At 37.4% G+C, this 24,946-nt stretch overlaps 2 protein-coding genes across 5 annotated transcripts in view; one reads left to right on the top strand and one right to left on the bottom strand.

Moving 5' to 3' along the window:
• Positions 1–10,740, top strand: part of LOC139124803 (major facilitator superfamily domain-containing protein 6-like) — a 14,485-nt gene extending 3,745 nt beyond the window's left edge. For 3 of the 4 annotated variants that reach the window (XM_070690912.1, XM_070690914.1, XM_070690913.1), the window contains 5 exons: positions 899–1,055; positions 2,446–2,599; positions 3,350–3,553; positions 4,179–4,414; positions 6,801–10,740. In XM_070690912.1, the coding sequence (XP_070547013.1) occupies positions 899–1,055; positions 2,446–2,599; positions 3,350–3,553; positions 4,179–4,414; positions 6,801–6,896 (847 nt within the window). In that variant the 3' untranslated portion in view covers positions 6,897–10,740. The remainder of the gene's footprint in view (positions 1–898; positions 1,056–2,445; positions 2,600–3,349; positions 3,554–4,178; positions 4,415–6,800) is intronic. The other variant, XM_070690915.1, reaches the window with a different exon arrangement.
• Positions 9,861–24,946, bottom strand: LOC139124802 (major facilitator superfamily domain-containing protein 6-like). The gene is made up of 7 exons (XM_070690911.1): positions 24,587–24,946; positions 17,576–18,423; positions 17,010–17,166; positions 16,486–16,636; positions 15,825–16,028; positions 14,767–15,002; positions 9,861–13,301 (listed from the first exon to the last, which is right to left on the bottom strand). Exons 1-7 carry the CDS (start codon positions 24,686–24,688, stop codon positions 13,008–13,010), a joined length of 1,992 nt encoding a protein of 663 aa, XP_070547012.1. The 5' UTR covers positions 24,689–24,946; the 3' UTR covers positions 9,861–13,007.

The raw sequence follows: 24,946 nt of genomic DNA, 5'->3' as shown, positions 1-24,946 counted from the left end.
TCTTGTAACTAGGGGCCACGAGGGGCAATGAACGGGTGCTGTAGCCCGAATATTGAAGACCAGGTTATAGGTGTTTTATGACACCCCACATGCTCATGTTTTTTTATGGTATGGTTTGCAATATGTTTAGATATTATGCACTTCAACAATCAAATGTGGCAAGTTTAGTTGGCGATTTCTCCAAACCGGTAACGGTAGTACAAATTTGTTCACAAAAATATCCTAAGCATACCTAGCAACATCCTTGGTTGATCTTTGCCGTCGATGAGCTGTTCAAGTTCTTACGCTGCTGGAATACTGTTGTAGAGAGTGGCCCGTTGCTCCTTCCGGGCGCTCATCACGTTCTTATCACCCGCCATTGTTTTAAATTTACCACACACGACATTACGCGTATGGTCACGTGACCGGGGACTTTTCCAAATTTGACCAAAAGCTATTTCTCCAGGGGAATAGTCTTTCAAAAATACTGACGTCACATTTGTCGATTCAATGGGGACTAGACTTATTCTGGGACTAGTATTCTGGCGAATCGTAACCTGAACACGGAATTAGCATGTCGTGTGTTATGATATGTTTTGTGTTCCTATCCTGTGTTTCTCATGATATCTTTCCGTGTGAGCTTAAATGTGTTAAGTGACTATACCTAGTATTAAAGCTGCAAAAATGTCGCAATTGCACGTTCAGAGAAGACCATGGCTACCGACCCACCTAGTAGCACAAGCTTATACAAATATAGGGCAAAGTCCACACACACAGCCTGATGTCATAGGATTTTGAATACTGACAAAAACGAAAGGGTCCTTCAGTGGTCTTTGCAGCAAACTAAAGTCAACTCAGGGAATCCTCAAATTCAGCTGGCTAAGTTTGTTCATGTTGCTTTCTTTTCTCCGATGTTAAGGTCACTCATGTCTGGCGCACTTATCTTCATCACAACTCCCGCGTACTCGAAATGCGGCAATCTGATCACTGTACTCAACTTCTCGCTACCCTTCGCTATTTGCATTGCAAGTATTCTCGTCGCCATTCCGCTGGTTGTAGCCTGCTTCCAATTCAAGGTAACCTGTCTTTTTTTAGCTCTGTGTCCGGTCACGGTGGTAAAAGCTTTTACCTCCATGGTATGGTGTTTGATGTAGCCTACCCTGCTTTGTACTAATATAAACGTGCCTGATTACACATTGAAAGTGGTGATGGCGCTCTTTGAGTTACATCATTTCCGGCATGAATATATTTCCGCCACAAACCAACCAGAGATTCTGTAGTGAAAGCAAGGCTTGAACCCTAACGTTTTCCATTATCACGATTAATGCAAAATTACGTCTACCTTGATTGATGTTTCTATATTCTACTATATTACTGATTTCCTATCTTAATTTTTATTTCTTTCTTTTTTTTGAAAAAAGGCACAGTGATCTTGAGCGTTTACGGTCTATCTCGATTTACGTCGGGGCAGATCGTCCATGTAGCCGACACGAACACGAAGTGTCTGTTACCGGCTACCAAAAACTATGAAAAATAGTAAAGAATGAGCTACAAAATCACTATCAGTTTTAAGTTGCAGGTAGAATAAGTCTGTGCCTTTGTAAAAAATACTATAAAAATAGTAGAAAGTGAAGAACCAGCCGAAAGTTAGTTGAGGAGACCTGAACCGCATATCATTTGCATCTCATTGTCGGCTACATGGACTGTGTGCCCGATTTTACGGATAACGATGATCACATTTTGACTTCTGATAAACGGGACGTCTTTTTGAGTCAAACCACAGGTTTGACTGTGTAATTTCCGGTACCTTCCGGAAGAGTATGAAAGCGCCATTCATCCGACAAGCACGACCATAATCAATCGTGATTTCCTTGACGCCATTATTGGTATTGATATTTAACAAAACAATACAACAGTGGAAGTGCAACGAGAAGGTCACGTGTTACCTGCACTGTAAAACAAATGATAGCTGCGACTACAACTCATGGGATCCCTCGACAGTGGTGGAAGCAAGACGTTTTGTATTTTGAATATGATAATAGTTGGTTTTACATTTAAAATTATGAGTTGATTAAAAATTTAAAATTATGAGATTAATTTAGTGTCTTGTGATTGAGTTTACCAAAGGCCACAAGAAACAGAAATTTACGGTCTGTGAATGAACTGTGAACGAGCTGATCATTATTCGGGTGAATGGCGCCCTCACACTCTTGCGGAAGATTAGTGGACACACCCTTGGTTGCGAACTAAAAGGAATTTCATTAGGGTCTAAAAGTGACACATGAGTGGACTCCGTGGGTTACTAACAATTCATACATTATCTCTTTGTGTCACCTTATCTTAAGTCTTGCCAAATCAATTTAAAACCTTCGATACAGTTCACAATACAGCAGCTTCATTTGAGGTACAAATGTAAGTGATTGCTCCAGAAAAATATACGCCCTCATCGATATTCATCTCTTGTAGCATGGTGCTGACGACGAAACGGTTCACAACGTCCGCAAGACGTTATCATTGCTGGAAAACCAGCACCATCTGACCCTTCTGGTTGTATTTTGTATCGCTGGAATGTGCGATGGTCTTGTGCAGTGCTTTCTTCTCTGGCATGTTGCCAACTTTGGTAAGTGATATACAGAGTCGATGACACGTTGTTGTAAACTGGTTTGCTCAGGGCGGAAGGAGAAAAGAGATTGAGCATCTTACCAGGATATTGCCTGTAATCTTGTATTGATCGACGAACTATGATTTCCCTGCAAACAGTTATTGTAAGGTTAATATTTAATATATTTAAGTATAGACTTGCTCAAGTCAGTGGGCATACAAGTATCAAAACATATATTAAATTGAAGAACTGAACATCAGTATACCGTCGTGCTAATGGTAGGCTGTGGCGTAGATCGTGGGGTGAACGCAATGGCCAGCCAGTAACTCAACTGAAGAGAAAAGCCAGGTGACTGGGGCCCAGTCTAACTTCAGTATAACCCAATATAGTTCAGTATAGTGGGTACAACGTTCAGACCAAAGAGCGCACCAATACTATATATTAGGAATTAAGATATAAGCTTACACGCCAAATACAGTTCTTGGTTCAACAGACAAAGGGTGATAATATTTTATTTCCACATAATGCAAAATTGAAATATTTAATTGATAATGTATGATATGTAAGATACATATTTAACCGAATGTTGTTTACTCAAATCTTTCTAATATTCGTCTATACGCAAACTTACCTGCCATGTTCAAGCCTATTGCTCCAAGGATGTTTTTAACCCAGGTATTATGACATCAACCTTCACAGCTATAGGCTTTTGAAATGGTTACACGGTCTTCTTCTGTCACACCATTGCTATCTATCTTGTCTTCACAGGCGGCACACCCCTCTTTCTCGGCATTTTAACTGTTGTGTTTTACGGCTCAAGTATCCTAGCGTTCTATACAAATCACAGATCTGTACAACTGGTTGGGCACATATGGATCTTCGCCATCTGCCTTGCATGTTTGGTTGTCGTATTTGTATCCTACGCATTCATAAATAATCCATGGTATTTTTTACCCGCACAATTTCTTGTCGGTAAGTCACTACTGCTGAATGGATAATGAAAACGTCTCCTGTTTGGTAATACCGTAATAGACGTTTAGTGATGTAAGACTGTGTCATATATTTACAGAAAGGCTGTACGATCTAATTTCGAAAAGGCAAACAACATTTATATTTTGATAATTTAAAAACCACAATTATATACCGCCTCTAATGTGGCAGGTGCAGTGACAAAACCGCTTTTGAGAAATCAAGAATAATGAAAGATGCCCTCACATGGTATATTTTAGACAAAGATCAAAATTTGGAGGGCGTTAGTTTGAAAAATATTCCTTCAAGCCATTAGCTCTCCCATCTCCTCACGACCAGTCGGTACCGACTGGAACAGACAGACGGGGCGGACGGACGGACGGACGATCTGATGTAGGATTCAAGTTGTCGGGAAGAGTGGAGAGTCAGATAGATAGATTAACGAATAGACATATGGAGAAACACATAGATAGATCGATCGATTGATCGATAGCTAGCTAGCTAGCTAGCTAGATAGATAGATAGATAGATAGATAGATAGATAGATAGATAGATAGATAGATAGATAGATAGATAGATAGATAGATAGACGGGTAGGTAAATCATCGTCTTACTTCAACATTCACAGGTGTGTCGCGAGCTGCCTTTCAAGGTGTGATGATATCATACTTCGCAACGAACATACCGGTATCGTCTTTGGCAACTGTGCAGGGGTTAGTCCACGGTCTTTATTTCGGCATCGGCGTCGGGTCCGGATGTGTGATTGGTGGCGCCCTCATACAGCTCACTTCGCCGACAATGACCTTTCTTGTCTTCGCCGCAACTGCAGCTGTCGGACTGTTGCTCACCGTTTTCGTCAAAATAGTAAGTATAGGTTTGTCACGCCCGCATGGAGTAGTGAGCGCCGCAAAACTGTTCAAAGACTGACACTTTTGTTCAAACTTTCTTTATGGTAACATGATATTCTTTTGGGGTCACATTATTGCAGGAGAAACAAATTACCATTGATAGATCGATATTATAGAAATAACGGACCATGCCCTGCCTGTCGCATTTTGATTGGTCGAGCTGAACCACGTGACTGACCACAAATACACAGTAATGGTTTGGGTTTTTTTTACATGCCCGTGAATATGAATAATAAGATTAACAACTCAAAGTATCGTAACTTTATAGCTCAAACGTAAATCATAATCAATCACAAAATAAAATGGAGCACTTGTAGGTCAAGTTGAGATACTTTTTTCTGAAAACATTTCCGGATTTGCCAATTTTTTTAAGCGCGCGTGACAGTGCGTCGCGTATTGCTCAGTTTCTGGGGCCCAGATGTCGTTCGCTCCTGAAATTTTCGGAAATTTTGACAGTTTTCTTGGGTTCGCTGATAATATAATGGAAATAACAGGCTCCGCTCTGACCATTAACGTCTATTTGTGGGCGCGGGCTCGAGGAAAGCCAAATTAACTTATTAAATTATTTCTATGATAGCGGGCGACGCGCTGACCATTAACGTTTATTTTTGGGCAAGGGCGAGAGGAAAGCCAAAAATTAACGGGCGAGGCTTGCCGAACCCGCTAATTTGGCTTTCCTCGAGCCCGCGCCCACAAATAAACGTTAATGGTCAGAGCGGAGTCTGTTATTTCCATTATAGCGAACCCAAGAAAACCGTCAAAATTTCCGAAAATTTCAGGAGCGAACGACAACTGGGCCCCAGAAACTGAGCAATACGCGACGCACTGTCACGCGCGCTGTAAAAAATTGGCAAATCCGGAGATGCTTTCAGAAAAAAGTATCTCAACTTGACCTACAAGTGCTCCATTTTATTTTGTGATTGATTGTGATTTACGTTTGCGCTGTAAAGTTACGATACTTTGAGTTGTTAATCTTATTATTCATATTCACGGGCATGTAAACAAACCATTACTGTGTATTTGTGGTCAGTCACATGGTTCAGCTCGACCAATCAAAATGCGACAGGCAGGGCATGGTAATATAATTTCAAATTCTATATGTTCGCTATCCTCACGTTCACTTACAACAACAAATTTAAAACGGTTAAAACTTCATCTACTCGATAAACTTCAAACTGAGTCCACACGACAATCATCCTGTCAAAGTATTGTGAAAAATGCTAATTCGAACGAATATCTTTCCATGAGGCACAACCAACCTTCAAGGTTTAAAGTTTCCCTGTTTTGACAGTACTGTAATCGCTGTAATCTTTGAATAGTTTTCCGTATTCTACTAGGTGGTGAGCTCCACTGAAATTTAATGCATTGACTCCACTGAAATTTAATGCATTGACTCCACTGAAATTTAATGCATTGACTCCACTGAAATTTAATGTCTTCAAATATATATACAAGAAAGGATTCTTTATCAAAACAGCGACTACCGGGAATGACATCATGAAAATGTTTCACAAGTCTTAGATTTAGGTGTGGTAACAAAAACTATTTCGAGGGTCGACGAGTCCGTTCCTTCTCTTAAATGCTCATAAGCAGCATTCCTTTCAAGAATATATCGATATCAAAATATTGAGATATTTTCACCTATATTCTTCGACTTCTTTCGATTTCACAATATCGCTTTTACTCCATTACTATAGATGGAATAAGCATGAAATTTTCAGTCTTAACTTCACTGTAATTCCCGCCTTTTTTCCAAAAACTGGTATAAAAATGTAAACAGAAAATATAATATCCAAATGGAAGACACATTTTCATTTAGTTCAATGGATGAACACGTGACTATGACCCCATGACCGTATGACATCATAACCCCTTCATTCTGCATATCTGAGTGGCCTTGAGGCAGCCAAGTTTAAGTTGGAAAGTCGTTTATTATTTTTATTGTTCAAAGTTATGTTTTCAATTTCGTCACAGAAGACTGTGACCTCGCCCCGGAAATTGACTTAAGTCGTCGGGTAGCTGAAATAGTTTACAGAATAATTTTTGAGCCTACCAGGATTATGATATTGTCACTTTGACCTTCACTCAGACGTTGTGGTAGGATGAGAACAAAACCTGAAAAGCATTCTATTATTTATGGAATTTACGGTGTTTATTAGGGATGTGTTTGTTTGTCTGATTCTTTTTACACTTATTTAGCACTTTCGTTTATATGTTATTAAGTAATTTCTTAATGATGCAACTTTACAATTAATCAAATATTTCTTAATTACATTTTTATTCATGCAGTCATTTAATTATTTATTTGTTTATTATTTATTTGTTTGTTTTATTTATTTTAGTGTACCAAACAACCGGATTATCTTGCTGAGGAGTACACTGAAGTAGAAGGCACGAATGACGAAGAGAGGGCTTGTACGTCAGAACACCGTCGATGAATAATTTCCAGTGAAACTTAATAAGTTGAAATCGTGCGAAAATCATATCCACCAATTCTTTTCGCTGATTGAAAGTTTTTTGAAGTCTTATCGCTATATTGGGGCGTTTTTTCTTTGCTTTATTCATTGCTAGATATAAAGATCTTCCTAACAGGTGCATCGGTGTACTGTGACGTCACAGTGTACCAAAGTCTGATATGCAAATGTCTTCGCTCGCATATGGGTTAATTTAACAAAATCTAATCAGGGAATGTAGCATAAGAAAATATCCTGCTTTTAGATCAGCATGCATTTTTGTTATCGCTGTGTCTGCGAGCTAAACTTGTGCACGTCATTGCGACAAAGTCGACGTTTGTGACTGTTTGCTTCTAGTATGGTAATGACTTTTGCTATCGTAATAACTTTTGTTACGGTAATGACTTTTGTTATGGTAAGATATTTTGTTATGGTAATATTTTGTTCTGGTCATGACATGTCTCGACATTTTCTAAGATCTCAAAATTTATTATCAGCATCGCCATCAAGTAAATGTTCCTGTAAAATTCACTTATATTAATTTTCTTTTTAAATAAGCAAGCATAATTATGTTCAAGATTGTAATTATTTCTCATAACCCAACCATTGTAGCGTTAAGGTAAAAATTCCACTTTTAGAACAATCAGCGGCTGAAATTCCATGTCAGCCTTTGATTTTTCGTGTCGATCAGTCTATCGACATTTTGGGAATGTAATAAAAATAGCGCCCTCCCGCTTGTCCTTGAGGCTGACATCTGAATTTTTCTTTGAACCAATGGCGCCTACTTTTGATAAAAACTGATAAAAGTTGATGACCCAACTAACGTATAACTCTTCTACAACCATAATGCCTGATAAAGCCCACCCGCTGAATAGTAATTTCTCTTAAATGAGGTCTGGTTTCAGATATCACTTAATTGGGAGCCGCGCAAACAGATTTAGAAATACTTTTGTGCCCTCAGCAGTGAGGATTCTAAAGTGAATATCTTTTCGCGGAGACGACGGCTACTATCATTGTGTTACTTTAACGTAATATTGATGATCGACAAGTGCTGTGTATGTTATTGGGAACGTTGCTTTTAATTTTTTTGATCGCATTGTATTTTATCGATCGTCACTATTGTTAAGGCGGTGTACACTACAACGCATTGGATTAATAAAGGATAATAATAATAGCAAACGGAAGTTATTTTATGGAAAATTGAAGTCAATGCGTAACAATTGTTGAATACTTGCGTAGCATAATATATCAACTACTAGAACTTACAAAATTGTTAATGCTCACTCTAGAACGAGGAAGTAAAACTTATAGTGTAACTATATAATTTGTAGGGTCCCAAACGTGAAATTTAATGAGAAAATGTGCATTCAAAATATGTATCCGCAAACGTGTGTCTCTACCTTATAAGTCGGTTTTCTGTTGTCCACGCTTTGAAATGTCTTTGCGCTACACAGCATTCTTTTCGGTGATAATTTTATTTGCGATAATTTATGACATTTTATTGAATTTGTACTTATCCACTTCTGGAATAACTTTTAACTGAAGCGATGGATACACCATAGACTCCAAGAAAACTTACATCAATCGAGGATAGATGTAATTCTAATTCCGCTCAAGAACACGCCAGACTGTCGACATGACTACATTAAAAGGTCAAACATTGCAAAACTCGTGCAACAAGTGGGAATATCCTGATATCCCCTGGTTGTATAATCCTTGAAATTCGTAGTATTCGATGTAAATACCAAAATTTATGACAATTTGGCTTAAGCCCACACGTATGTGTTGCAAAGGGTCAATAAATTTAATAGTGCCTATTTGTGACGTCATATAACCCTTACACTAGTTTATCCCCAATGTCAGATGTTGCCAGAACGATCAGCTTAACATGCGAATGCCGACATGCCACATTGATGTTTCAACCTTTCCATAATATTCTCCCAAACATTGAAAAATTGTGGAAAAGAGGTTGATTGTAATTTATGTAGGATTTGTGGTACTGTTCAAACAAAGAAATACACCAGACTCTAATTTTTTTTGGTGATAGTACTGACCTGATTCATGACTAGAGAAAGATCGCCATTGTGTTTTTAGTAACTTACTCAGAGAAAAATGATGTCTATAATTGTATCAACCAGGTTAAACTTTCAGCTTGTTATTTTTGTATTACAGAACATTGCTGATTTGCAAAAGTAGGAATATTTATATCTTTAAATTCTTCTGTATTTTTGCTGATTTCAAAGAAGAGTTGATTTGTAGAATCTCCAGGCAAAATGGTTGAGACGACAATATCTATACATCTACTGACTCTGAAGATTTGTCATATACATTAAGTATACACGTAAGTATACGTAGAAAATGCACAAGTACAGTGTACTCTTGTTCTGCAAAGATATCATCGTATCAATATGTTCTATTTACAAAGGTATACATTACGTATACCAATAATGTTGTATTCCATATATGTCAATATACGTAAATATAATGTATAGCAAGCATTTCCCTCAGTGAATAACAATTAAAAGTATATAAATAGTGAGTCTGCGGGAAAAAAAATTTGGTTTCTTAGTATAGAGTCGTTGAACTTACTTTATTTTGACTGTCAAACATGTTAACTATTTTCGCCCTGTTGTACCATGTATTAATGTGACAATAACGAAAGAAAGAAGAAGTCAGATATTTGGAGTTCATTGTCTATTTTCTTCTGCATATTTTATAGTTTTGTGAAGTATCATAAGATAAGTAAACCCCTCCCCTGTACATCACTTTCTATCACGTGTCGCAAATACGGTCATTGCGAGGGAAGGCTGTCTCAAATATTTACCATGACGTGACGTCATAGAAGTAAATTTGCATAATACGACCTCACCGACACATCAAACAAACACATTGATGTTCATATTTCTCATTCTTATTGGTAGAAATGACGTTGAGGGTGCACTTATGTTCATAGGGAATGGAAGGAAAATTTTATTTCTATCTGAAATTTCTTTACATAACAATTACATTTCTGTTAAAACCTTGAAAATATCAAAAATTTATTCTTGGATGGAAACCGTGTCCTGAATATCGAAAATGTTCACTTTCAAATATACTTTTTCAGTCCCTTCTATCTCCTTTGTTAGTGAGCGTAGTTAAATCAGTGATCATCGGATATGTATATATTTCACAATTATTTGTAACGGCCTTTGTCTTCTGTAGGTACAGTTTGCTGTTGAGTTAAAAAATTTCAAAAGTAAAACGCATGGCTGCCAACCAGACCACCTCTACAGATTATACAATGTCAGTGGTGTGTTTAAAATTCAGCTTGTCGAGGTAATAAGTACATAAGCCGATAAGTTTTTGCATATAGGAAATTGTTGACCCAGATAAATAGAAAATTTCAAATGTACAGATTAAGTAACATGCAGATAAAATTGCCCGAAATGTACGAGAATGCACAAGGTTTTGCGATGAATGACGTTAAAAAGGACATTTTTTCCGGGACAAAGACGAGGCTGGTATTGATTACTTAAGATTGCACACAAAAGTAAAATTTTTTATCAGACCAGAAAGAATAAACGTTGTTCCTGTGATTCTATTGTTAAACTGCAGAGGCGGCGAGCGAATTTTGTTTCTGTTTTCTTTTGCGAACCAGCAAAATCTCCCACCAGTTGCATTGTCACTGAAAAATCGGAGTCTAGATTTAACAAACTGACACTTATGATGCACTAAGCTTTACGAAACAAGGATATTACTTCGGAAAATTGATTCCCGTTGTGTTGTACCATGTAAAATACTGACGCTATCCGACTTGATGATAGTCGCACTGCCCGGACTCCATGCAAAAATCCCATTCGAAAAAATTCAACAAAGTGCAATATGATATATATATTTGCCGAATCTGCGATTCTAGGGAGCAATGAATCTGTTTTTCGTGTCCGGTCTATAGTGTAGATTAAACCACTTCATCCCAAGGCAAAATGCATGATGGTATGGTTTTCAATTTCATGAAGGCACTTGTCCTAACCCATGAGTAATAACAGCCCTGTGGCATGCCAAGTTACATGTCAATTATCAAAATTACAAAGCTTATGTCTCATTGATTTTGAAAATTGTACAGCATTCTTATCGGTAAACTTGAAATTAATAAATATCCACAGCTAAGGGAACCTTAGAATTATACTTTGGAAATTGTTATTCTTTCCACGAAGGAATATGTCAAATTCTGTTACCGATATTTGTGATCGGTTAAAGGTATAAAGTCACCTGTAATCTAAATATACCCGTATATAGTCAAAGGGGTGTTTCTTGGTATTCAAAATGCCCATGTGAGGGCGCTGTTTTTAAAAAGCGGCCACCGGCTTAAAATCTGTGATTGGTTAGATTTTTTCTTTCCATGGTAACTGTGGCAAAATTGGAACAGGTGACAGTATACCTTTAACCTGTACTACGACGGTAAATACAACAAACCCTGTAAATAAGTCATGCAAGCTAAACGCTTTCATCACTGTCCTTCGATGCAGCTATAATTGAAAAGAAATACTCAAAAGATCTGATCTTTCCCGCCAAAAAGGCAACTTTTATGGCAAATCTCTCTCTCTCTCTCTCTCTCTCTCTCTCTCTCTCTCTCTCACATATATACGCACAAAAATAATTTGAAATATCCCGTTATCTCATCTATCTCGGCTATGGTGATGAATAGGGAACAATTTCTATCACAGTGCTTCAAGCTGTGACATATTCATATTCTGCACTACAGGGAGGGTAAGCGTTTGTATCCAATGACACACCTCGTTAAAAAACTAAATGGAGTTGTAATAATGCATAAGAAATCTCTGAATTAAATACATTTAGTCCTTCTATACAAAGTCGTGATCTATAAGTCAAAAACCAATTCATTCATTTCGCTGCCTGCTTGTTTGTGTCATTTAGCTGTGTCGCTGACTGCGAGGGGTTGCATCTTGTACAAACTATGCGATCTCTATAAGTCTGTCACAGCTGTTACATGCATGATGAGTTGTTGTGTGTGCTAAGTCGAATTGTGCCCATTTTACTGGAAATGGAAAGTTGATAATTGGCCAAACAGCAGACTAGCAACAACTACTAAATGGTTGCTATGGAATGAAAGATTTAAAAAACTTCAAATATTTTACAGTGTGTTGTGATTAAGAATTCAACCTTCATTATGTTTTCACATGCCTTGAAAAATGACAGATTGATTTAATTTGTGTACTCACCAAATTCCAATGCATTTCCTAGCTTTTTGTGAGTATTGGGAAATATCTATATGAAAATGTGGCCATACGAAGATAGTATAATGTACAAGTTCTAGAAAAGTTGATAGCTGTAACTTTTGATAATATTAGCATCAAGCATACTCCTTCGTTCCCATTCTTCTTCTGATTTTGTTAAAACGAAAAGCGTCAGCCTTGCACATTTGACGGTAAGTGTGCATTACGACATGTTTTATAGAGAAGAACATGAAACCTCGTTAGAGAATAATCACGTGATAACTCCCAATACATCAACGTTACGGCCACTTTGGGCTTTGACTACGTCGGTTTGCTGACGACATCTCAATAAAATACCCGGATGTTCAAATATTCGAAAGATGAATGTGACAAGACTACCAAATTAGTCCGCACATTTTAAAGTGACCCACCAAAGAAGTAGTTTTCATTTTTATTCTCGATAAATTCGGGGGTGAATTTCTCATCCGGTTTGTCGAACGTCATTTGACGAGATCAATATCAGGCAAACGACATGCAAATGTTAACAGGTAGCTCTCCTTTTTGAATCGTAAGAAATACTGTGGACGAAACAGTAAATGTTACATACCCTATAGACAGGCAAATGCAGGAAAGTATGTTTGTAGTTGTAAGATACATTATCACCTCCTGAAGTACATGTACACTTCACTAACTGTGGTGCATTCACCTTACCTGTACAACAACTATAGAAAATTCTACAGAAACCGAGCCGTCAGTCGTAAATAGTACGCAGCAAAGGTTTTTCAGCCACTGTCCAGGGATCACTACAAATAGCAAAGAACGTAGATCTACAGAAACTATATGCATATCAGTTTCCATGGATGTAAACTGCTGCATGACGCCTTCACACACTTGCTTCTTCTTCCTCAGCATCTTTGACAACCTCATCATCCTGTACACCACCCGCCGACTCGTCTTTAGGCTCCTCCTCCTCCTCCTCGGTATCCCCCTCCTCTCTTTTGTTATCACTCTCACTTTCAACCGCTTCCTTAGTTTCGTTTGACTCAGTTACTATGGGGTTGTCGAAATTATTGTCCGGGGGGAGGGTGTAGTACGGCTCCTGCTTGTCACCGACTAGTTTGGTGCCCTCAAGCTCTTCGTAATCTGCTTCGTCCAATGAGGGTCCACTGGGGAACATCTGTGAAATCAACAGTATCGTGACAACAACGTAAATATTGACATACTAGGTACACGCATCGATTAAATATGTCATTAAATACAATATCAATATACTCTACCTTGCATGCTTTACTGCCTACTTACTATCTACTTGAATACCTACTAGCACACGAACATGCATCGTACAATATTTAGATATACGCATGCACACCTAGGATATTATTCACACATACAAAGCTACGTAAGAGCATACATATACCTACATGAATACCTACCTACGCGTCTACCTACCGGGATACATATATAGATACACAGATACATAGATACATACATAGAAACATACATCTTAGATACATACATACATAGATACATACATACATAGATACATACATAGATACATACATAGATACATACATACATACATACATACATACATACATACATACATACATACATACATACATACATACATACATACATACATACATACATACATACATACATACATACATACATACATACATACATACATACATACATACATATATTATAGATAGATAGATAGATAGATAGATAGATAGATAGATAGATAGATAGATACATACATACATACATACATACATACATACATACATACATACATACATACATACATACATACATACATACATACATACATATATTATAGATAGATACATAGATAGATAGATAGATAGATAGATAGATAGATAGATAGATAGATAGATAGATACATACATACATACATACATACATACATACATACATACATACATACATACATACATATATTATAGATATATACATAGATAGATAGATAGATAGATAGATAGATAGATAGATAGATAGATAGATAGATAGATAGATAGATAGATAGATACATACATACGTACGTACGTACGTACGTACGTACGTACATACATACATACATACATACATACATACATACATACATACATACATACATACATACATACATACATACATACATACATAGATACATACATAGATAGATAGATAGATAGATAGATAGATAGATAGATAGATAGATACATACATACATACATACATACATACATACATACATACATACATACATACATACATACATACATACATACATACATACATACATACATACATACATACATACATACATACATACATATATTATAGATATATACATAGATAGATAGATAGATAGATAGATAGATAGATAGATAGATAGATAGATAGATAGATAGATACATACATACATACATACATACATACATACATACATACATACATACATACATACATACATACATACATACATACATACATACATACCCTCGTACCAATGTACGTGAAAATTGCCCGTTTGTAACACTCTGCGATCACATTCACTCTATAAAAAGCTGACAAATCTTTCAAAACGACAAGCCGGTCATAGTCATAAAACAAGCTCTACGTAGTGGACTTACCCTTTGAACGATGGCGAAGAGTGTCAGAATTGCAACATTCATCACACAGAAAGCCCAGAAGGTTTGTTTGATGCCTGTGTTCTCGATCATTACTCCACCAACCAAATTACCAAGCCCATTGCCAAGTCCCCAGTACATGGCATGGAGGACTCCCAACACCGTAGCATAGTTGTCGCTCGTCAAACCCTTGGCCATATACGTTGTCAGGGACGACCAGACAGCGGCGTAGGATATACCTTAATTTGCATTGAAAGACAATATATGCATTTCGAATATAATGGATATAATTATCATAAACGCCAGAAAAAAAGAAGAGCATAGTACACAGCAGCTGAAGATCGTGCACAAGGCGATAACCATGTCTAAAGAATTTCATCACCGCATCCCGAAATACTTCAGGACATAGCTACATATTGTATACTTGCTGTGCCCAACTGACCGTCAACATTTCTAAACTCAAATATGTTTACGATACAGAGCGACAATACCGTGGCATTACCGACAATACCATGTTGCTTCTAGACGAAGAGTCTTTCAGTTTTTTTATTCATATCGGCATTCATTTGTACCGTTTCTTTTGAACATCTCGGTATTATTATATTTATCCAGGTATCATCAATGTTGTGTCTACAATAATTAAGCAATAAGACATCATTGAAAATTGATAAATCGTACAGTAAGACATTATTATCAATATTGTGCAACATTATCAAGATTTATCGTTTTGTGTATCAGATGGTTTATCCCATTCCCTCCTTTTAAATGCGCAGTCATTTTTTCCGTTTTCCAAAAAAAACTTGTATTGTTATGCTCGCTGTGGGGCCGCAATACTGAATAATGGAATACATTATCAGTAATAATGTGTGGATATGACGTCACAAAATTCACTGGTATTGACAAAGCTATAATATAATCTTCAATGATATCGTGAATATCGTGATATCATGAAACTGCTCATCTGCAATTTTCGCGTCATTGTCTACTTGTGTACTTATCTGCCTACCTATCTACTTTACCCATGCACACACTCACCCAACATCACCTACTGATCTACCTACCTTGTAGTACTTCTGCCGGCATGAGTCCCCAAGGATTGATTATGAGCGCGTACATCAGGAACCGAACGACATAACATCCGAATCCGAAATAAATGACCCACATGTATCCCAGAATTCGTATGAAGTGATGAGATAGAAGGAACATCAACACTTCTGAACCGTAGAGAATTAAGGTTGCCACCCCGACAACCGTCTCATCACCACCTAGATACAAAGAGCAAAAAACGTTTCACATTTGAGACCGTACCATTTCCGACACTGCACCTGTGTTGACATTTCCGCTTGTGGTGAAAGTCTCTGTATCATGCTTACATATCCGACTTTGTAAACCTGTTCACCCCAATTCCCTGTAAACAGGTCCACAGCCACCATTGATAACAATGGGTTTGGGCCAAACCATGGTGGTGAAAGGGTTAAAGGTGTTTCTACACCAATATTAATTGCAAAACAATGAACAAAAATTTCGTTTTTGAATTTTTGTTCATCGCACATACGCAAAGAAAACGACCTAAAATGTCTTACGTTCACATCTCGAGATTTACAGTACATCGTCATTGTTGATATTATTTTTTGGTGTCGGAAGAATTAAATTGTCAGAGGATAAGTCTACGATCAAGTGTTCTGAAGTAACGACAGAAACACTTAAGGAAAAACTACTAACCTAACTCTCGGAGGTAACCGAACAGAAATCCATGAACGAGTCCATTGTTGGCTCCCAGAAACACCGCGACTGCCAGAATGGACATATAGTGAGGCGATTTCAGCATTTTTAGCAAAGCTTTTGGATTGTAAGTTGAGTGAACTTTGTCATCCTAAAGAAGGAGAATGGTAAATATATCAAATATCAAAATACCACACATTCTCATAGCATTGGACATTATATTACCATTAAAGGAGACTTGTAAACCCTAGCAACAACAGATACAACATGTAGAGGTTTAGAATCGCTAAATTTTGATTTATTCTTGTGAATTATAGACAGAAGAACTGTGAACAAAAGAAAAACGCTAATTTACCTAATTTAGACGCGTACAATGATATTCGGCCATCCATGCTGCAGTATATGCAAATGGTTCAATGGAATTCGCATCTCGTATATGCTAAACGGACTGCCTGATAGAAACTGAAGTTTTTGACCCTGCATGAAAAGATTGATCTTACAGAGAAAAATTACAGTTTACTCACACCATATTCGAACTTGAAAAGAACGACAAGAAGCGCAAGGAGCATCCAGCCGTCGAAGATGAAGAACAATATCTTGTAGTGAAGGAAATCCAAGCTTATTCCACAACGCAGAAGGATCATGTGTGACAATTTCAAGATGGCTGCCGCCGGAAAGCATCTAATGAAAAAAACAGAAACGGTGACAATTTCAAGATGGCTGCCGCCGAAAAGCATCAGATGAAAAGTGAAACGAATTACACTGTGTGTATCTCCCTCTCGCCTGTCTTCGCTCTTCTGTACACGAGTTTATCTACCGTGAAGGTGTTTATGTTAATCACAGTCATTGCAATTTTAATAAGAAGAAAAGTTGGTGTTATAAAACACAAGCTTCACGCCTCCTTATTATTTTAAGTCGAATTAACGAAATCCTCCAAACTAAAAAGACTTTAATAATTTGTCTACACATAAAATGACCGATTCATATACAGAATTCGCATATGATATATCCAGTTTTTCGCTGAAAGAGTAACAAAGAAAACTGAACTTGAGACAAACGGAGAAAGGTACTTTAAGTACTCATAACTTACGATAAAATGTGAGCAATGGCGGCACAAGCCCTTTGTATGCCATAATAGGTCAGCCGCTCTTCACCCAATGAATAAAGGGTCGCAGTGTCCGCTAAGCTGCCAGTTGGACCGGTAAATATTTCCCCGATTATTAAAATAGACATATATGCAGCGAAGAGGGCGTTAAGACTGCTTTCAGTATACAACCAAGACCGATCTTCTACGATGTCGCCCTCTAAGTCGTCGACGAGGACAATGATGTCTGATTGGTTATTGGGATCGACAGGGAAGTATTCATCGGACTGCCGTTTGAAGAGCAGATGCTCATCTATCGAGCGCTTTCGTGCACCGTCGCCACCCCCGCCACCAAGGATACCAAGGTGTGATGATCTCGAGAAGTTACTCTTGTTGCCGAAGTGGGCTAATATTTCTTCGCAGGACTTTTCAGTGGGAGGAGGTACCAGTCCTAAGAGAGACATCATCAAGATCAGCGCCCCCAGTGACACCAGGAGGACGATTTTCCGTTTCTGGAAGTGGTCAGCCGTAATGTTGATCAGAGGGATGAAAAGGAAACCGATGAACGGTCGAATTCCGGTCATTGTCCGAATTTGGCTGTCGGTCATTCCACGCTGCTTGAAGTAGCCATCGAGGAAGGGGGCAACCGACCCGAAAGCATATCCGAATGTGAAAAAATACGCTTTCTGAGGCAGTAGGTCGATTTCAACCTTTTGTAGTAAGGCTCTAAAACCAAACCCTTGGCTTTTTCCTGTTGACTTTGCAGGCGTTGTGACGTCATTAGCGTCGACGACTGGAGTTTTTTCGTCATCAGTTGTCATATCGGCGGGAATCGACTCACTCAGCATCGTATACTGAAAATAAAACAAAAACAAAAACAGGCTTTGAGATGAAATTAAATATCTGACTTTTTATCAGGACCCTCTATATTACACATTGCGAAAAAAGTTGCAAAAAAAGCCGCCATTAGAATGTGATACATGACGATAATACTCTGCAATAACAGTCAAAGATGAATCAATCAAAATGACATTATGATGCAAAACTACACAGGCAAATCATCGCTCTTACGCCTAGGCTGACTCGTTCTTCCAACGTAAAGAATTGTAGTGCTCCAAGAAACGCCCTTAGTCGAACGAGCAGGAAATGTTGAATCCTGTAAATAACCCTTTGAGCGCCAAAGTCTAATTTTGTCCCCTTTATAAAATAAACCCCAGTCAATTTTCCTCAGACTTTTGCCAAAATTTTGAGAAAAAAGTGTAGAAAATAAAATAAAAGATGATGTCCGTTTGGTCCAAAATTATCAACAAATTACAGAAAAATTCATAAAAATTGCTAAATTTTGCACTAAAATTTTGGCGGGAGGAAATTATAGCGCCCAAAGGGTTAACATTTATATCATTCTCTACATGCTGAAGACGTGTTTGTTCGATTGATTTTGATGAAATATTCCTTTTACAATTGTATTTGGGTTTTGTTTTATTGTTGTTATTGATCTCTATTTATTGATCTCGATTGCTCTGTAGGTTTCGAAAAACATCGTTTTATGAAGGTCGCGACGCCTAAGAATACACTAGAAACAGTCGAATTCTGTACAATACAATGCAATAAAATACAAGACATGAAATGCTTGAAGTCGATCAGATGGACAAGAACAATACACACAAAATAAGTATAACATGATTACAACAACAAATAACACGATTAGAACTAATTTGGGATAATTGCATCTTCAGTTTTTTTAAATTTCTCAAAAGCGTTAGGTGCCCTATAGCTAAATGTTGCAATATTACTAATTACTCATAAAAACAAGTGTGTAACGTTTAAAAAAGAAAAGCGGATGAGGTTACATGTGCAGATTAAATCGACGTTACTTCACCATCCAATTATCCAAAATTAGTTCAAACCGTGTTACTAGAAACAGTCGAATTCTGTACAATACAGTAAAATACAAGACATGAAATGCTTGAATTCAATCAGATTGACAAGAACAATGCAAAAAAAATAAGTCGAATATGATTACAACAACAAATTGTATTCACTACAATTACTGAACGGGGCTATGGTGACCTGCATCTGCGTTAAACAACTGACTGAAAGGACAATACTAAGGAACACGATTGGAGCTAATTTGGGATAATTGGATGGTGAAGTTGTGTCGATTTCATCTGCAAATGTAACCTCATCCACTTTTCCTTTTAAGTTACACACTTGTTTTTATGTTTAATTTGTAATATTGCAACATTTAGCGAAATGGGGACCTAACACTTTTGATAAATGTGCAAAATATGAAGATCGAATTATCCCATATGAGTTCCAATCGTGTTAGAGACAGAAAGCGTAGAATCACTTGCTTTAGTCAGCTTCGTGAATACCAACGTCAAGAACGATTTCCCGAAGGGTTCAAAAATAGAGATTTTAAACAGAAATTCAGGAAAATTGAGTAACATCTGCATGGAGAATATGACTATCAAATCTCAAGACAAAGGGGGTCGTCGGGCGCAAAGAAAGTTCATCCGATGAAGAACGTAGATGCCGTAACACGTCTGATAGTTATCTCTACAGGGCTCGACAATCGAAAGGCATTCCCTTCGAAGCTACTAGAGATGCTTAGGGAGCGTTCAGTTATTATGGCCGGGGTTGGGCCGGCAAAATCCAGGGGGGGGGGGTTCACCTCAAATTTGAAAACTGCAAAGGGGGGGGGGGTCATGTATTTTTCAAACAGCTCAGAGGGGGGTCACCTAATTTTCATAAGTATCTGTCCCGTCAAAAAGCAGTTTCAGTGTTCAGAAATATTCTGGGAGATAAAAATGATTCGTTGCATGATTTCATTCTCTGAAGTTATTCACCTGTAAATCTGAACAAAAGTACAATTATCTGTCACATGAACATCTTGACTTGACAACTCTGAGGCTTGTCTTATTGTAAATCAAGCTCACTGCACTGAGGGCGATGAACAATTCCTATTACTTACATGTTAGAGATATAGCAAGTTTTGTCAGGGAAATTATTTAACAGTTACCTGTGCTGAGACTACTAGTACCATGAAAAGTTAAATGATACTTTTAGGTGAAATTCCAATATCATAATTGTTGTCCACATCTGAACTTTTAAATACCCTATTTGAATCAAGTACATTTGTATCAATTATCAAACACCTATAAAAGCACAAATTAATTTAGTTTAGCATTGTAAAAAAATTATTCTTAGTTTTCTCATAGACTCCAATATATAGTGAATCAACATAAATTCCAAAATCCAATTTCTTGCACACATATCAACCTTTAACAATCCTAGGCTAACTAAGTACTTTAAAATGAATTATCAAATGTCTATAAATACACAGAGTTTGATAGTTTTGTATTGGAAAAAAATTATTCATTTTCCTCATAGACGCCCATGTACAGTGAATCTACATTTTGGTATAATTCCAAAATCCAACTTCTGGCGAACACATCCATTTGTTACCACCCTAATCTAATCAAGTACATTGATATCAATAATCGAGAGTACATAAATACATGGGTTTACCTATTTTAGTAATGGAAAAAAATTATTCATACTTTCCTCATAGACTCCCATGTATAGTGGATGAACATTTTCAGTGAAGTTCCATAATCAGATTTCTTGTACACATAATATGCACCTTTAACCATCATATTCTAAGCAAGTAAAATTATGTTAATTATTGAACATCTGTATATGCACAAGTATACCAAGTTTTTCATTGGAAAAAAAATTATTCAAAATTTTATCATTGACTCCCATGTATAGTGGATGAAAATTTTTGGTGAAATTCCAAGGTCAAACTTGTTGTCTCCACATGCCAGCTGTAACACCCCTATTTCATTTAAGTACATGTATGTAAATTATCAAATATCTATAAATGCACAGATATAGTTTTGCATTGCAAAAGTATAACAAAGATTTCTCATACATGTATGAAAAAATATATGTATACCATGTATAGTGCATCAACATTATCAACAGCTGATTTTTAATTAAATCCAAATATCAAAATTTTGTACACACACGCTTGCGCAAAAATATTGCGATCCACCTGTCCAACCCCTTTGAGGGGTAATTTCAAAATTATAGCAAGTCAGAAGGGGAAATCTGAGCATTAACACCTTTTGAGTTTTGTAAGGAAGGTCATTTATAAAAATTTAAGCTCTTTTAGGGGGGATTCTATTGCTCCATACCCCCGAGGTGTTTGTGTGTGCAGCTTTACTCAAGCAATGTGGGGGGGGGGGGGGGGTCATGAAATTTTTGTCATCTTGAAAGTGGGGTCATCAAATTTTTGGTACAATGGGTGGGGGGGGGGTTCACTTATTTTGACTGATGCGCAGGAAGAATTTGCCGGCCCATCCCCGGCCATAATAACTGAACGCTCCCTTATACTATCAATGGCGAGACGCGGTCCATCGGCATCACTGACGATACCTTTAAAGGTATACTATAACCTGTTCCAATTTTGCCACAGTTACCATGAAAATAGAAAATCTAACCAATCACGGATTTTAAGCGGGTGGCCGCTTTTTAAAAAGAGCGCCCTTACATGGGCATTTTAAATACCAAGGAACTATGGTTAATCTAAATATGACCATATATGGGCATATTTAGATTAAAAATGACTGTATACCTTTAACTCACGCCACACAAATCATCTGCAAACTATCCGAAACAGAATGTACGCTAACTGTATAGATAAATCGTAGTACGTTTAGGATACTAAATCTTAGGACAGACCCTTTAAGGTATTATATGGTCGATCCTATCAAGAGCTAGCGGCTACAAGAAAACGTTATCAGATATGCTTTTGCCTGCAGTTACATCTTATCCAACCAATCATATCAAAGTTAGCGTCATGATGTGAAAGTCTGTCTGACGCTGTCACCATACGTTGCGGTCCACATCAAATAACAGGAAATTAAACCTTTAACGAAAATCGAGTTTTTGCACGCACGGCAGTCATGTCACAATGAAAAATATGAAAAAAACTACAGGTGAATGTAGGAAGCTTCTGTGCTCAAAATCTGTGAGAAGATGTTCGCCAAACGTGAAAGTAAGCATGATCAGGTGGTTGTGTCTATCACATGATATGCCTCACTAGTTGGTAACAACATAAAGGCTTGGATAAAGATACAGAGAAAAGATAAACAGAGACAGATGGACAAAGAGAGAGACAGAGAGATGGCCAGCTAGTAGTTAGATAGCAAGCTAGAAGGCTAGATAACTTATTAGCCAGCCAGCCAGATAGATAGATAGATAGATAGATAGATAGATAGATAGATAGATAGATAGATAGATAGATAGATAGATAGATAGATAGATAGATAGATAGATAGATAGATAGATATAATATACGGATGGATAGACAATCTACTAAATGATAGATAGATTGATAATATACATACAAAGATAGATAGATAGATAGATAGATAGATAGATAGATAGATAGATAGATAGATTGATAGATAGAGTCTACTTAATTTGCCAATGATTAGAAAATACAATCAAGACATTTATTGTAGACTTCCAAATTGAACAATTGTTAACAATCGGACTTCGAGAACACTAGCCCCTCGGCGAACTTCACAGCAGTATTTCAGTTTGAATGATATGACAAGCAGTCTGTGTTTAGACTGTTCACAATGGCGCGTTCAGTGCAGTAGTCTGGTAGGCGATATTTGCCAAGGGAGTCACAGCTGGTATCGTGTTTGATTGTCAGTGAACGTAAAACAAGGCAACATACCTCCTGATACAACACTTCTATTCAACCAACCAAATGATTCATTGTTGTAACTGCGGCGTCGCAAAATCAACAGATTATGGACATACCGGTCCACCATGATATTTCGTATGTCTAAATATTTTGAGTTATCTGTTTTCCCTCAAAGAGCCGCCGCGCGATCACATATTATAATCAATAATTCAAATCTAAGTGTGACACAAGTGGACACGTCTCTTGATCGCGTTCTCTTAGGCTACTGAACAAACAAAAGTGGATAGACCGATCGATTATCAATCTACACGTTCATCATATTTTTTGCAAGTCTGTGGAATTATAGATAATATTTTTGCCGTCCAAAATTTTATTGCGCAAGCGTACATTCCAATCGACTTTTGAAATTTTAATGCGCGTCACATGACGACACACCGTTCTACAGGCTACAAAACATGGTCGTCGTTGTATTAGCGACACGAAAAAAATGAAATCGGATTCTAGGGTGTCAGATAAAATGTGTTTTTTTTTTCAAAGTCATAGAAGATACTGTCTTTCATTTGGTGTTAAACAGTATTTGCACGAAAATTCTGTGTGCATTTAAGCGTCTGAGACACCAACAAGACGAAATCCTATGTATTCGCTCGTTGGTTTTCATGAACTTAATGCATCGCTGTTCAAAAATATGACAGTTCTATATTATTCAATTTAAGAGTGTGACTATTTAAAATGATAATCTCGCGGAAAGAAAAATAACCTCACAGAGTAATGTATAACAAAATGCTGTAATATTTCGACGAACACTGCTCTGGGATGTACAATTTTAGCTGACATCAAAGTAACTTCTATTATCTTGTCCTTTGCTATTCACAACACTTGAAGCCTTCTCAGTATGTCGCATACTGATATAAAAGAATCAATAACTCCATCATAGAAATTTCAATGGAAGTTGTACAGCAAATATGCAACAGGTTATCAGTGTATTCAAAGGAGAACCATAGCTTCTCTCAGTCAACTGAATGGTTTCCGAATGAGACTCAACTTTCAATGTCAGCATACATATTGAATGTGTCAATCAAAATTTGTCGTGGTGACAACCGACTGTAGCTTCACAAACACATCTCATGAGAACATTCTTTGCTAAGCGGTAACTATAAAAATGAATTTACACAAATCATAACACGCCATTTTAATATACCCGCTATAAAAATAGACAAGGCGCGCCATGACAACACATGACAAATATTTGGCGCCATTTCGACCAGCGGCGGGAACGTCAGTTCATTTCTTACCTTCACAGGGCTGCCGGGTTGCTGTCCTCGTATGCGATCGGTCTCACCGAAGTACGTGGCAGAGGTGTGCGACTGAAAGTGGGTTTTGATTTTGTTTATCATCAGAGCAATTCAACCCAAATCCTACCTGACATATATCAGTTGAATAGACCGGTAATGTTAACGCTGAGAGCTTCCGTGGGGGATAAAGAAGGGTCATCTCAAATTTTGTCACGGCCAACGTTTGAGCAAATGCTTGTAGTCCAACTAACTAAAAGCCAGCACAATTGGTCCTTTTCATCAAACTGCCCAGTTTCCGTGTATATATCGGCCCATTACTTGGTATTCAGTCTCTCGGATGGTAAAAGATCTTCATCCATA

Source organism: Ptychodera flava (assembly GCF_041260155.1).
Source record: "Ptychodera flava strain L36383 chromosome 23 unlocalized genomic scaffold, AS_Pfla_20210202 Scaffold_24__1_contigs__length_23054250_pilon, whole genome shotgun sequence".
Lineage (NCBI taxonomy): Eukaryota > Metazoa > Hemichordata > Enteropneusta > Ptychoderidae > Ptychodera > Ptychodera flava.
The sequence above is the reverse complement of the archived record's forward strand: the minus strand, read 5'-3'. Positions and strand labels throughout refer to the sequence as shown.